Below are 14,794 nucleotides of genomic sequence, written 5' to 3'. Positions count from 1 at the left end.
TTTGACTCTGATAGCTTCAAATAACTGTTTTTGCTATGCATCTGTTTTAGACATACATAAATCAGAGAAATATATTTCTAAATTGTAGGTATACAAATGGCAAACTACACAAGTATGTCTTTATTTTAAGTCCTTTGGTGACAGCAAACTTAGGGCATAACGCTGCCAGTGGCACGAGAGTTGTTGATACCTTAACATTTAAATAGCTTTATTTTTGTTAAAGATTTTCTTCCCACTCCTCCCCTTTCCCCCATAATATGCTTTGGAGCTCCAATGTGGTTAGAATTTAAATAAAAGTAATCTGTTTTTTTGAAATGCCATTTTCACGTTAACTAGGATCGATTTTGCTCATGTACTTTCAAATTGATCAAGCAATTTAAATAAAACTGAATGAACAGATCAAGACTACGGCACAACATATATTCAATAAATATTTCTAGTTTCCTTTCTACGAAAAATAATTTATCTTGTCTCTGAGCTCTGATATTGGGGAAGGGGGGGGAAATGTTACCCAGTGGCTCCAAGAGATGTGCAGTTCTAATAGTTACACTAAAGTAATGTTTGAATTGGAACTAAAGCACATAAAAAGCCTAATTGAAGTCACAAGTTGGAGCTCCAGAACTTACCATGGGGGAGGAAATAGTCCTAAGAACACCTAAAAAATAAAGTAGCATTATTAGTTTTATAAATTAGTACAGTTTTATCTTCATAGAATTTTAATATGTCAAATAATCTACTGTATTGGTTCTTTGTTAAGAACTATACATTTATATGAACACATTCTATCAAGCAGAATAATCAAAATCTTGGATGATTTATTTTGAGATACTAATCATGATCTTGAACTCTACGGGTATACTAGGAAAAACATTCAAAGGGCAACGTTAGTCTCTGTATAAATGCAACAAATGGAATCATCTTAATTCCCCAATCACAAGGCATATTTCCAGACATATAACCCAAACTGCTAAACTTTCTAGAAGCTGGTTGAGAAATATAATGCAGATCTATATCTACAAATAACATCCTGGTGGGCTTATGATTTATGATGTCATCAGAATTACTCCAATAAAGCTTCCACTAATTAGTGAACTGTGAAATACAAGGAACGTATTCCAGTGTTCAAGTAGACGCTTAGTGAAGTTGCCATTGCAAAGCATTTAGTATAGTATACATGGTTGCAATATCATAGGGTTGTTTGTTGTTTTTTTGTTTTGTTTGGTTTGTTTTTTTTTTAATCCAATTTAGGTATTTTTCTGGAAAGATAGAACAGCAGTAACGTGAACTAGCATTGGAAAAAAACAAAGGTTCCATCACATTTATCAGCCTTTCTTCTAAAGAACAGTCAGCTTCTAAAAAAAGTTACATATCTTTAAGTGTACATCTGAATTAGACGTTCATTTCCCTACACGACCATGGAACAAGGTGCCGCCTAAACAAGTTTCAGAACGACAATTCTATTTTCTGGTGTATAATACTACTCTGATGATCAGGTTGATAGGAACAAATTGCAATTTGGCTTCCAAGTTCATGCATTGCAAGGAAAGGTTCTTCAAGCAAGCACACACACCAACAAATACCAGCTTTAGCTCCAAGAAGAAAAACATTTGCTGCTGATGTTTCATGCATACAAGTTTTTCAGTGGACAATGTAAAAATGGATAAACACAAGTATATCGCATTCAAGATTGGACAGTACATAATTTTATGCTAAATAAACTTTTTCATCTAAAACTGTAATATACCAAACAGTAATTTTAAGCATATCCTATATCATACTTATTTGCAATGCATATCTTAACTTACTAGGTTGTAGGGACTTTTCCAGGCCTTCATAATAATACCAGTTTTCTGCATTGCGCTCAATTAACTCTTTGTATACTTCACCAGCTTCTTTTAGTCTTCCCAACTTCAACAACATTTCTCCTAAAAACAATGCAATAGAGAACTATGAATTATATGAGAAAACACAACTTGGCAGTGAAGTTTACAAAATAGATACATAAAATCGGGTTCAGTCATACGTAGATACTGAAAAAGAGGCTTTTTACAATGGCATTTACTGTATATTACAATTGCTACTTGAAATTACCATAGTGCAGCACAATTTGGAGCATTCGGCACCTGGGAAAAACAGTATTATTTGTATGTCTTCACATGCATATTTAAACTAGCTATTGGGATTATTGCAAAGAAACAAAGAACTCTTCCTTCCAGAGCTGTGTAATATCGTGCTCAGCAATAAAAATTATGGGGAAGGTTTTGGGGGCAGATGGTCATTGCTTGGAGACTTGCTGGGTATCAGCCTGTTTCTGGGAAGCAGGGAGTGATTGCCTTTGTACTACCGTTTATTCTTCCTCTTCCCTTAAGTTGTCTTTATAACCCACAAGTTTGGTTTTTTTTTTTTTTTTTTTTTTTTTTTTTTTTTAACTTTTTCTCTACCTATATTCTCTCCTGCCTGATATGGGGGGCTGCAAGGCAAGGGGCTGAATGAGCAGCTGTGTGGTACTGAGCTGCTGAGCAGGGTCAACCCAGAGCAATTGCACAAGCAAAGAGCAGCTGAAGAATACATGCTATATTACACTACGTGACTGCGTGTATTCAGAACTCAGTCCTTCAAACCCAGAGAACAACTGTGGGTTGTTTTTAATCAAAAAAGTCAACTTTAGTATTCGCTGAAGGCAGGTAATACAGATAAATGCACTAAAAAGCTTAAGAAGGAAACAACAATTTGATACTTCAGTCCTACAAATCAGTGTTTGTACTACAAACACAATGTTCTTCATTAGATTAAAACTGGGTTATATTAGTTTTTATTTATGAAAAGCTAATGTTGTATACACTAATATAATGACCTCTGAGATCTCCTCTGTTCCTCTTGTCAACCCAAGTTAAGCTACCCACATCCACTATCCGCTTTGATAGCACAAGTTATTGAGCACAAAATTGTAAACCCTGTGTTACCAGTTCCCCTATATTAGTTGTCTCAAATCATTTAAAGATTTCACATTGCTTCTTTTAACACTTTACCACATCTGAAAGCCTGTAGCAAAAGTTTAGAACAAAATTGGCTGAGGGAAGAAGAATGACTTACCTTTGATTTCTTCTACTATTAATTTATCACATATTTGCTTTTCATATGTTTCTATATGTTCTAAAGACTCTTGAAATAGATCTGCCTCTCTCATCACTTGATTTTGATATAAAATCAGTTCACTATATTCATAATCTATTTTATTTGGAGGAATCTGGGGGAAAAAAGCAATAGATTAGTTAATTTATGCCATCTACCTGTACTTCAACTGTATGCAATATTATAGAACACAAGATTGAGTAAATGGAATGTAGCAAGTCTATTCACATACCCACCCAAGCATTCAAAAATGTAAAGCTCCCAATATTCACAATCAAATTAAATTCACTCAGGATATCCAATGTTAGAGAATAGTTTCGGAAATTCCTGTATTTCACTTTTCTCTATCACTGTGGCCAGGTAATTAAAAACAGAATCCTTGCCTTCCCTCATACAATTCAATTAGGTTTGCAGAGATGTCAGTGATCTCATTCCTTCTGAAGGTCTCAGGTACTCCTCAATAATTTTGACCTAAGTTCTGTAGCAGGTTGCTGGGATATCACAATACTGCATTTCAATATACCAAAAATTCTGGATCAAACTCTTTCTCCAAAGAGCAACAAACCGCCCAAACACTGGCCATAGCTTGACAACTGGGATTTTTCCAGACAGGAAATCTGCACTATTTCTCTCTAACCAAATAGTCTCTGTACTAGACTCCAATCCCCTTGAAAGTACAGTGCACACGCAATGCAAAGAGTGTTTTCAAACAACAGATAATTCTTTTGAGGTCTGCTGCCAGCTGCATGGAAATTTATCAACAGACTAAGGTAAAACTAGTATGCCATCCAACTTTCCACTGATACATCAGCCACTGAAACAGGATGACATATTGAAACGCGTTCCCTTCTAGGGAAAACTCCTTCAAGTGTACTCAGGCAGTGAAAAGTCTTCCCAGAGTCATCACGATCATTTCATTGTAAGTGCGCTTCCCTACTATACACAGAGGCCACTTGAATTACAAATAAATTGCAAAATTTTCAGAGACCAAATACAGGAGCTATGGACAAGGCCCAGCAGATCTATACAACAGTTTACGATAATGAAATTATAGAAGACAAGACAGTTACAATCTAAATGTGTGTTTTGTTTTGTTTTCTGTAATAAAAATAGGTAAGAGGCAGATGAGCTTGATAAATTATTACTGATTTTCTTTCCTATGACACTACATACTCTGTTTCTTCCTGAGCAAGCAACGCTTGTAAGTCACACGGGTCACCAAATGGTTTACGATTCCTTTTCTGCTCCCTGAGTAAAGCTTTTCCACTGTCTTCTTTAAACAACCAAGTCATTTAATAAACAATAACAAAGACATTTAACTGGTTAAAATTAACATTCATATTAAAAGAATATTGTCCTAAATTACTACGTCCAGCTCTTCTCTAAGTACAGATCCATTTTGAGATTTAACATTACTGTTTACATACTCCTTGAATTTTCAGAGGCAGCTTTTACAGTACTCTGTATTTTTAAGAAGGAAGATTTCCTTGTTGAAAGACATACTCTGAAACACATTATAAGTAAATAAAATGTAAAGAAGTGTATATTTGACAACAAACATCAGTTTGGGGGCTGAGAGTAACAGCACTTAAATGCTGTTTATTTTTGTTTTCTTTTTTAATTGTTGAAGCAGCAAATGATGGCTAAGAGAACAAACAAGATTAGACCATGTACATCCTCGAGTCAGCAGCTAGCAAGATATACTTGATTAAGAAAAGAGTAGGGTATTTCCTCCATCTGCATTTCCATTTCTGTTTCTACCTTGGCTCAATTTTTATCCATAAAACATCGGAAATTGCTAACAAAAACGTTGTTCCCTGGAAAGCATTAACTGCTTCACAGACCTGACACATGCAACGGGAGTTAAGCACTCAAGCATGCCTTCCTGCTTAGCATTACTGCAACACCACAGAACCGAAGCTGCTGAGCACCATTTCAATTCTTCTTTTTCCTTCATTTTCTTTGTATTAGTATTGTCCCTTTCTATACAATGCACTTATGCTTAAGTTTCTCAAGTAGGACAGCTTTTCGACATTTCATTAATTATTTGTAGGCCTTAAAAATAGAAAGAAATTACCCCAATCACCTTAAAAAATAATCAAGGACAAGAAGCAGACGTCAGTTCACCTTCTCTTAGCTGTTCTGGCTTGGCAGGACTAACAAAAGAAATGGTGAAATGCCAAAGAGTCAAATGAACTCCCTCTTGTAGATAGGGCAAATCCAACAGTAAGATGCTGTGCTTACTGTCATTCTCAGAGCTTTTTTAAAAGTACTTTCGGAAAAGCTCCTTTTTAGAGAGAATTTGGAAACCTAATCAGGTTAATTATCACTTACGCATGCAATTCATCAGAAGACAAACAGTTTGTGTTCAAACAGAACCTGATCTGAATAATTAGATTGTCTTAAAGAATAACAGATTCCATAAAAAGCCCCCCCACACACACACCATTGTAATTGCTGCACAACACATCTTTACTCCTCCCTCCCCCCCCCAGAAGAGCTTTTACGTCTTGCACACAAGATGTTCAACTTGGTCTTGAACTCAATTCAGCTGTTTCAGAAGAAATTTCTTCTCCTGGACCAGAAAAGTAATCAATTTTACAACTGTAGATGCCCTAGCATAACTGTCACTGAAAGAATGTGACAAGATGCAGCCAAAACATACCTAAGAGCAGAACCCCAAAACTCCAGAGGTTTTCTGTCCATATCTGTAATTGTGGGCCTGATGCAGAAATTAGGAATAAAATAAAAATTAAGAATAAAAATTTTGCTCTGGAAAAGAAGAAAGGAAAAATGGGACATACAACAGTAAAACAAATTGCATAATTGTTTTACACCTCGGTTCCTAAAACTCAGATTCTGAGCTGACTCTTAAGTCATCTGATTTAATTTGTACAGCACAGGCTGTCATATTTCCTGCAGTGATTTCTGCATTCAACCTCATAACCTGTTTTTGACTGAAATATTGTGCATCTGGCTAATTTACAGCTTCCAGATGGCAGGCAGCATTGATCTAGATCTTGAAAGACTAGGAGACAGAAAATTCACCATTCCCAACGATAACTTAACCATTAGAATAAAACTGTCAGTGGCAAAAAGTGATGTATCATTTCAATTTGTTGTTCTGTTTCCAGCTATTACTTGTCCTTGTTTCTCCTTTCTAAGCAATCTTCTTAGCTATCATTCTTCCCAAAAAATCAGTATCTAAACTGTACTAAAATCCCCTTTTTTTCTGCTTGCAGGAAACAAATGGAATCTCCACCTTTCACTAAACAGTATTTTCTCCAGTCCTCTATCTTTCCATGTTGTTTTTTCTATATTTTTTTTTTTTTTAAGAACAGGATCATCAGAAAATCTTGCTCTCTCAGTAATCAGTACTCCATAGAGAAAATTCCCATTTCTTCTCGGAAATAGGGGTCTTTTCTGCTTTTCACCCAAAAGCCTGCCCCGAGGGACAATTTTACAGTAAGCTAAGCCAATCTAACCGCAGCCTGGATCAACAGAGGCAGCTCACTTCCTTCTATTATTCCCTTTCCTTTCCCCTCTCACCTCACAGTTGTTCAGTTGAGCCAATCAATCCTTCAAAACAGTGATTATATTTCTGTCACTTTGGCTTCCTGAGCCAGCCCTCCGGGAGTCAAACAGTGCTGCCCAAGGAAGCAGTGGGAGCACACAGGACGTCACATTGCTGCTTTTGGCAACAGCTCGTAGTTGGGTCAGCTCAGTTATTTTGTAATACTGCACCTTAACATACTCACCTACAATCACTAAAATGTCAGTTCCTTGATCTTTTTCTTAGTTTTACTGCTTGGTTTTGGCTGTGTTAATTCACATCTGAATGGACAGAGCTCCTTGAGTAATCCAAGTAAATAATAATGATCACCCTACCATGCCATTATTTGCCATTCATTACGGCAGCAGCATTTTACATAACATTTTATGCTTCTTTGTTCATTAATCAAAAATGGTAAACAGTATGAAGTCTAATACAAATTACCATAAAATTCCCCCAAAGCATCAGCTTGCTCAGGACTCCCATTTACTAGTGACTTGGAAGCCCTTCAGGTTTTCAACCCTTCCCTTTAAATAGTGAGTACCACCACCATTTTTATCAAAGTGACGTGCAATATCCCATCAAGTCATAAAAGTTCATCTGTTCAGTTTGAGTGAATACAGACTACAGGGCAAGAAGGGAGATTTGACAAGTAAAGCAAGCAAGAAGTGCACCTCCACAGATTCAGGAATATACTGAGCTCAACCATTTTAAGCACAAGACTGTTAAATACCCAGAGACTGCACAATCAGCACATTTGGGAACTGGTGTGGAGAAGGCAAAATGTGGCAAAATTGAACTGTGATTTTCCTTGTGCTATCCTGACTGCTCTGGACCCAAAACGATTTTTACTTCCAGCAGTTGCACTCTGTGTGAGCCTGCATATCTCAGTGAGCTCATACAGCAAAGCACAAAAGCACAAGGCACAGAACTTTAGTTTCCATTTCTCTTCCAAATAACGTGGTCATTTTTATTTTTAATGTTTTTGGGGAAAAAGCACAATACCTTACATAACTTCATCTACCGATTTCAGAAAAGAAAAAAGGCTTGACCTAACTGATTTTCTACACTTTCATGCTGTCCAACACTCATGGCATATTTCTCTTCTCAAATACTCAAACAGCTTTTCTGTTGTTTCCTTGTGATCAGTATTATGCTGAGCAACAGTTGAACAGTTCATGTTGTTTGTATTATTCAAGTACAAACCCTTGTCTTACAGAAATTTCCCAAATATTTCCAGTCTTACTAAAAAATGGCATCAGAGCTAGAGAACTACTCAGAATTTATTTATTTATTTTTCAAGATTGTGATAACTTCAACAGACTCAACTGATTTACCATTTTTATCTACGGCAGATGGTATTTGAATCTGGCTTACTAGACTGAAGAGTGTATCATCATGACTGTCCCCAGACAAGCATATTCACACACAATCTTTTAGAAAAGGCAACAACATTAGCAGTATCACTTCCGTTCTCTCCAATGAACCAATGCAACTGTTAAGCCCTCCTGGTCCTTAAGAAAGCCTCACTTTCTTACAGTCCATCATTTGCAGTTTCCCATCTATTATATATTATTTCTAATTACAACATCAAACTCAGATAGGGCCCTGCCGATTCATGCAAGAACTATGAATTTGGTTATCAAACACTCATAAGAGATGGCCCAGTTTATTGTTTTTGGCTATCAAGCTACACATCCCTGGCTTACAATGTCTTATATTTGACCACATGATACACGATCAAGACACAAACACTCTTAGCAACTACTAACTTGCTTTTCCCAAGTTATTCCACTTCTGGCAGCATGAAAGGATCTCAAATGCAATTATCTTAGACAAGATGCAACATTTTTGTTCAAAAAAAACACAGCAATAATCACAATCTATAGATCAGGTAATATTTTAGTACCTGTGCATGATATTTCCAGCACATCTCCCAAGTTGAAGACCTCTATAAACATGTTTTTTCTTTCTATGTTACAGAATATTGAACGCATCCACTGTTACGTTAATTCAGACTTTATAACTCCAAGTTACCAATAACAGAAGTGAATGGTATCTCTTTAAAAAAAATGTTATACGTGGTGATTTTAGTATTGTATCATTTGATTTATTCTAACAAGTTTCAGTAACACCAGATCTTCTCAAACGTAAGAATTTCTAACTCTGCTTTCATGCAGCTCTGACACCAAGCACTGATTTTAAGTGAATAATGCATAGATGCATACAAAATGAAGAAGTTTATTTTCATGTTCTTTGTAGAGGTGTAACAATACCCATATTATGGTAGGAGAAAGTAAGAGGGCATCCATGCACAGATCCAATATTAAACAGGATTTTCTGAAGTTTTACCTACTGTAAAGGGACAGTATCATCACCAGTTTTCTTTAGCTACAAGTCTCACAGACTTCAAGTTACTCAGTTATTCCACATCAATCTACCCTTACTTCTTCAACCCTAACAGCTTATTGCTAGGGAACAAGTGAGCCTGTATAATTCGCATCAGCTGCTAGCTCCTGGAAGAGATTTCCAGGAGCTAAATGTTCATAGAAGAAAACTCCACAAATAAAAGAAATGTCTTCCTCATTAGTTCTTCCTAATTATGAAGAACTAATTCTTCAGATTGTCTCTTATACCCAAAGTGGGTTTTTTTTGTTTGTTTGTTTTTTTTAGAATAGGATGTCTTACCTGTTGGGTTTTTCTAAACTCTTCAAGTAGTTTTAAGGCCATATCATAATCTTTAAGTAAATGGTATGCAATTGCATATCCAATCCAGGAAGCCCGTTGTGTGGGGCGCAGCTGAAGTAGCTGGTATCTTGTCTCCTTGAGTAAAAGAAAAGCCATTTAAAAAAAAATCATTACCACGGTCTATCACCACTACGGCTAACAATTTAAAAGATATTTGAAAAGCCCTAGACTGCTTTTGAAATTCTAACAGAATATGCAAAAGAAGCATGTTTCTGTCATAAAAGTTTAGAGTCTAAATATAGGAGTTATGGCACAATGCATAAAAATCTATTTATTGGTATACAAAAAGCATCATTGTCAGAAGTACCTCTTACGGTCCTCTTATTTCCAAAGACAGAGCTTTGAAGTCTCAGTGGGTTCCGCTAAAAAGCACAAGCCCACTGCTGCTCAGAGCAGTCCTATTCCACTCATGCCCAGACACAAGGTCCGGCTACTTACACTGCTGCAGTGCGTCTCAGACCTCCCTTCCTCAGCCAAACCACATCTCGGTTATCTGTTTCTCTTCCCTTAGCAAATTCAACACACTCAGTCAAGTAGATCAACTAATGTGGAAACCCACAATCCAGCCCTCTTACATCATATGGAAGAGGACAAGAAAAAGCAACACTTTTCCTTTTGGCAGCCAAATCAGTTCAGCTATTTTGAAACCACTGACTCAGTTCTTACACAAAGTTTTTATTTGTGATAAAATCTGTATTGGGATTCACGAAAGCAATTTGCATGGGGCAAACGTTTCCCATATCCTCAATAAAACCTAGGGTGTGGAGATGTTTTGGGTTTTGGTTTGTTTTTTTTTTTTTTTTGGTTGGTTGTGTTTGTTGTTTTTTGTTTCTTTTGGTGGAGGGAGCAATCACTATTTAATAAAGCCCTCAGGATACATTCAAAGCACTTTCAGCAAAGTGACACATCTCACAACATTCCATAAAAAAATTTCATATAACACACCATTATCCATATTTGAAATTGTTCTTGAAACAATGTAAGTAGTACTAATTTCTATAGACTTTCAGAGAAACCTGCATTTTTTCTGTTGTTTGCAAAAGCACTTCTTATAGGATAGGCATCCTATAAGCCCTATTGGATATAATCCAATAAGCCCTAATAAAACCCTGCAAGTCATAACAAAGAAAAAATTCCTCACAAAACCATAAGAGCTATTTTGTTTCTTCGCTCACTTTTATGACACCATCTAACAAAAGTTCAGTTTCGTGAGAATGTATTTCTAACAAAGAACGCCCTCAGTACATGCAACAAAAACTTTGTTTGCAATACTACACAATAACACAAGTAACTCTCACTTGTTAAGCTTTAAGCCTTATCCTTTTTGTATTCAGTATTTTAATGAAAAATCCGTTCACAGCTAGAATTTTAAAAAGGTGATTCACTAGTCAAATTTTAATAGAATAATTTTACTTCTGGGATCTGCTCCCAATATTATATGGAGCTCTGCTGCACTTCATTTTCATACTTTCCAAAACAACGGTCTAGAACACTTTCTAGTTTGAAATATCAAAACCAAGTAGTAACTAAATTACTACCAATAAAGGAATAACGGAACATAACAAGAGAATACTAACAGCATTAAATAGGAGCTTAAATAGAATACTTACTCTATATCCTTCTAAATCCCTCATCTGGATCTGCAACAGAGAAAGATCTCTCAAGATCTGTAGATTATCCTTATCTAGCTTGAGCGCATTCCGGTAACACTTGATGGCTTCATCATACTTCTTATCAGAACGCTGCAAAAGACCATAGACGTGCCAACCTAATACAAGTTAAGGAAGACACATCCACAATTTTCACAAAGTAATTTTTTGTGTTACAGGGCATTCATGTTACAGACCAAATAACTCGATGGCTTCCTTGAAGATTGTCACCCTTTATAAACTAAAAACTTTAAAAAATAAACGATTCAAAGACTAAATAACACAGTTATTCCTAGAGATGCATTGCTTAAAGTATACTACTGTGACTACAATAGGATTTTTTAATCCCTAGAAGTGACTCATTCTAAAAACTACAATTGGTGTACAAGTTCTACTTCACCCCACCTGCCTATCTGCAACCTCAAGTAGTCTCCAGATTTTACAGTAAGGGACAAATAGAGCTACCTTTCATTTATCGATAAAAGGAAATCTTAACACTTCTGGGCACTAAATGTCTTTGTCAGATTCTCAGCATCTCAGACTTCCATCATGGTGTGTCTTTTCACATTTCAATAGACTTCTCTGCCAAGCATCTTTTTTTTCTAAACTGTGAAAAGATTTTGAATTCAAAGCATAAAACCAACACGTGTCATAGCAACACATTACACCGTGTGTTTACATCTGTCTCCTAGAGCTGTATTAAAAGAAATATTACTTGACATGATATACTATTTGCTACTTCAGGTTACTAGTAGCTCACTGCGGCAGTATCTTCTGCAGCAGTAATTCTGCACTACTTGATTTTCAAATCAAAGGTGACTCAAGAGTTCTCTCCTGAGGCTCTCCCATGTGCCTCTGAAGTAGCTAAGCCCTGCAAATCCTGGGAAAAGGTATATCCATCCTTCACCCGCTTGCAGTTTCAGCCTTGTGCGCTATTTGTGCCAACAGCCAAGAAAATTTATCAGTTCTTATTCTTCTGAATTGAAACAGAAGCAACTGTTCCCTCCAAAGTTACAAGCATTTTGAAACCAGTAAATGGAGAAGGCATAGAAGAAAAAAAAAAAGTGCTTTAACCTGCTCAAATTAATCAAAGAAACTGAAAGATAAGTTCCTCCTTTCTTAGGAAGACTCAAGTGCTAGAGTGAGTTCTAGACATTAAGACAAAAAGCAGGTTGGAAGAATAAAGGGTAAGACTTCAACTGAAATAAAAGTATGGTAAGAATTCAGAGTCTGAGGGAAGCTTCGATTACACAAGAGCCCCTGGTTTATGTTTCTTCTGGAACACCAGTCACTTCAGATGAATGGTACAAGAACTTCCTATACCGCTTTGAGACTGCTAGCAGAGCTGCTGCTGCTGCCATAAGGATGTCAGACTCCACGGAGGGGGATGGGATTTGGAAACAGTTCCTGAAGTCGGTGACTTGGCTGCTGCTTTCTATAAATCCTGCTTTGCCTATTTGTGTTCAAGCACTGAGGACATGAATCAGAGTTAAATGCAGCACCTTCAAATTGTAGCCTCATGAACCGCTGATAATTTAGATCCTTGCCTACAGCAAGACTATTCAGTCCAACAAAATTTGTTCTTACTTGGACGAAGATATGATGCTTCAAGCAATTTATTGTGCATCGTTACTGTTCCCAGATCCACCTGGTAATCTGTTTTAATCCCTCATAAATCATGTTCTTCATCAAGCAATCATGGAAAGCAAGGCATAACTCCTTGGGAACCAAAGTCCGTACAACGGCAGACACCAAACGAAGTATGACAGCTGGTACAAGCCAATAAAGCACAACTCTACCACTTCATTATATATCAGACAGCTCTGGCCGGTCTTGAATGTGTTCCTGAAGTGTCCTGAAAGCCTAACATGCCACCTACTAAAACACTGCATACTGAAATAAGTGCAGAGCCTTGATTCAAATTACATTTTAAAAGGGTCAGAACTCATTTGTACTTCGACAAGCAAATGTCAGCATTTCTGCGTAGATTTACAGCTGCCATTTTCTCCCAAACCTCAATGGGGGAAACTACTTGAACCTGCAGAAGAATCAAAGTTTTCTTCATCCTTAAACAAACCAGGACATTAAGGTGACCAGCTGTACTTTAATCATCCTCTACGACATACTATTTAAAAAGCACAGATGACAATACACCAAAAGCACCCCTTACTGCAACAAAACAATACACTGACATATTTCAACTCCTTGAAACCATCTACCAGAAGAAGGTGCCTTCAGTGGCTACCCCCGGCCTCTCTCCCTTTAATCCAATTAACAGTCCTTAAACTCACGTGGAGGAAACGGAAAGACTATTTTTGAGAACTTCCCAAGCTCTGCTTAGGTAATACTGAAGATCAACACCTTTTCAACTTTAGGGCTAATCACAAGCCCCTGTAAATTCTCTGAGAGAATCACAGAATCACCTACATTGGAAGAGACCTCCAAAGACCACCTAGTCCAAACTCCGACCTAACACTAACAAGTCCTCCACTAAACCATATCACTAAGCTCTACATCTAAACGTCTCTTAAAGACCTCCAGGGATGGTGACTCAACCACTTCCCTGGGTAAAAGAAACCTTTATTAAGAAGCTCAGCCTCAGACCCAAGTTCCTCAAGGGCAAGAATATATCTTCTCCTCCTGACTCTCCCCACACACACCAGAGCCCCACCAGCAGGAGCATCAGCTATTTGGGCAGTGGCATTGTGATCATGAGCTGCTCTCACAGCATGGTAATAAAAAGATGTTAGCTATTTCTTAAGAACATCAAAAGATGACAACCGAAATACCGTGACCAACCTTTGATGCCTGCTCTGAATTCATTATGCAGCAAACCTCTGCTCAGTAGAAAAGTAATTCTGCAAGCAGATGACTTGCTCGAGGCTTATGAGCTTACTGAGAGCTACAACAATACACTTGAATGCAAGTGGCAACTTCTTGCTTTGTCAGTGCTGGTTTTAGGGATGCAGCTAAAAAAAAGGAAAGGACGCTTATGCCTAGGAGGACTCAGGTGAGTTCATACTTTCTCTGAATTCAGAACACAAAAAAAAAAATCCTTGTAGTCATCTTACAGTAAGATGAGTTTTAAGAGTCAGTGAGACAGTGAGAAATCCACTAAAATTCACTACAAAAAACAAACATTTTTTTAAATTTATCTGGGAAGTACCTCTTTGACCACCCCATACACCCAAACTAGACTCAAAAAAAATATCAATTCTTCCAGTGAGCCCTCCAGCATTGGAAAGGAAGGATTCTAGACAATTTTAAGAGTCCCACAAACAAGAATTAGGGTTGCTGATAAATAATTCCAGAGTGGGATTTAAGGGTAGAGATTGTTTCTCCAAACTTGCCCAGATTCTTTTGCTCCTCTATTTAAGCTGCAAGACTTCTTACACAAATTAAAATTGCTCTGGTATTCCTTACCTATTTAGCCCTTAGATCAGGAAGGAGCAAGTTATATTTGATTCTTCTACACTATCTCTCTAGAAACTCTAATGTCCTCCATATGCTTAGAGTCTTTTGTTTGTTGTCTTTTTTTTTTCATTGGGGGAGATGTTTTTTGATCTGCAACCACAAGCTCCCTGGAGGTTTAACATAGGCATAAACAGAAATCCCTTTGTGTTAGCCAGACAGCAATCAAAAAGTGTTTCTTTCAACCGTGATACCCTGGAAGATTTTTTTTTTGGGGGGGATGGTAAAAAAATAAAATCAA

The 14,794-nt window shown here is 37.0% G+C and overlaps 1 protein-coding gene across 5 annotated transcripts in view; it reads right to left on the bottom strand.

The window, feature by feature from the left end:
* The window catches only part of NAA16 (N-alpha-acetyltransferase 16, NatA auxiliary subunit), a 64,864-nt gene that overhangs the window by 35,537 nt on the left and 14,533 nt on the right, over positions 1 to 14,794 (bottom strand). For all 5 annotated transcript variants that reach the window (XM_050711587.1, XM_035553316.2, XM_050711591.1 and 2 more), the window contains exons 4-7: positions 11,044 to 11,201; positions 9,374 to 9,508; positions 3,094 to 3,247; positions 1,806 to 1,925 (exon numbers count right to left, since the gene is read on the bottom strand). In XM_050711587.1, the coding sequence (XP_050567544.1) occupies positions 1,806 to 1,925; positions 3,094 to 3,247; positions 9,374 to 9,508; positions 11,044 to 11,201 (567 nt within the window). The remainder of the gene's footprint in view (positions 1 to 1,805; positions 1,926 to 3,093; positions 3,248 to 9,373; positions 9,509 to 11,043; positions 11,202 to 14,794) is intronic.

The sequence above is a fragment of the Cygnus atratus genome, chromosome 1 (genome assembly GCF_013377495.2).
Source record: "Cygnus atratus isolate AKBS03 ecotype Queensland, Australia chromosome 1, CAtr_DNAZoo_HiC_assembly, whole genome shotgun sequence".
In the NCBI taxonomy this organism is placed as follows: Eukaryota; Metazoa; Chordata; class Aves; order Anseriformes; family Anatidae; genus Cygnus; species Cygnus atratus.
This window is presented reverse-complemented; position numbering and strand designations above follow the sequence as displayed.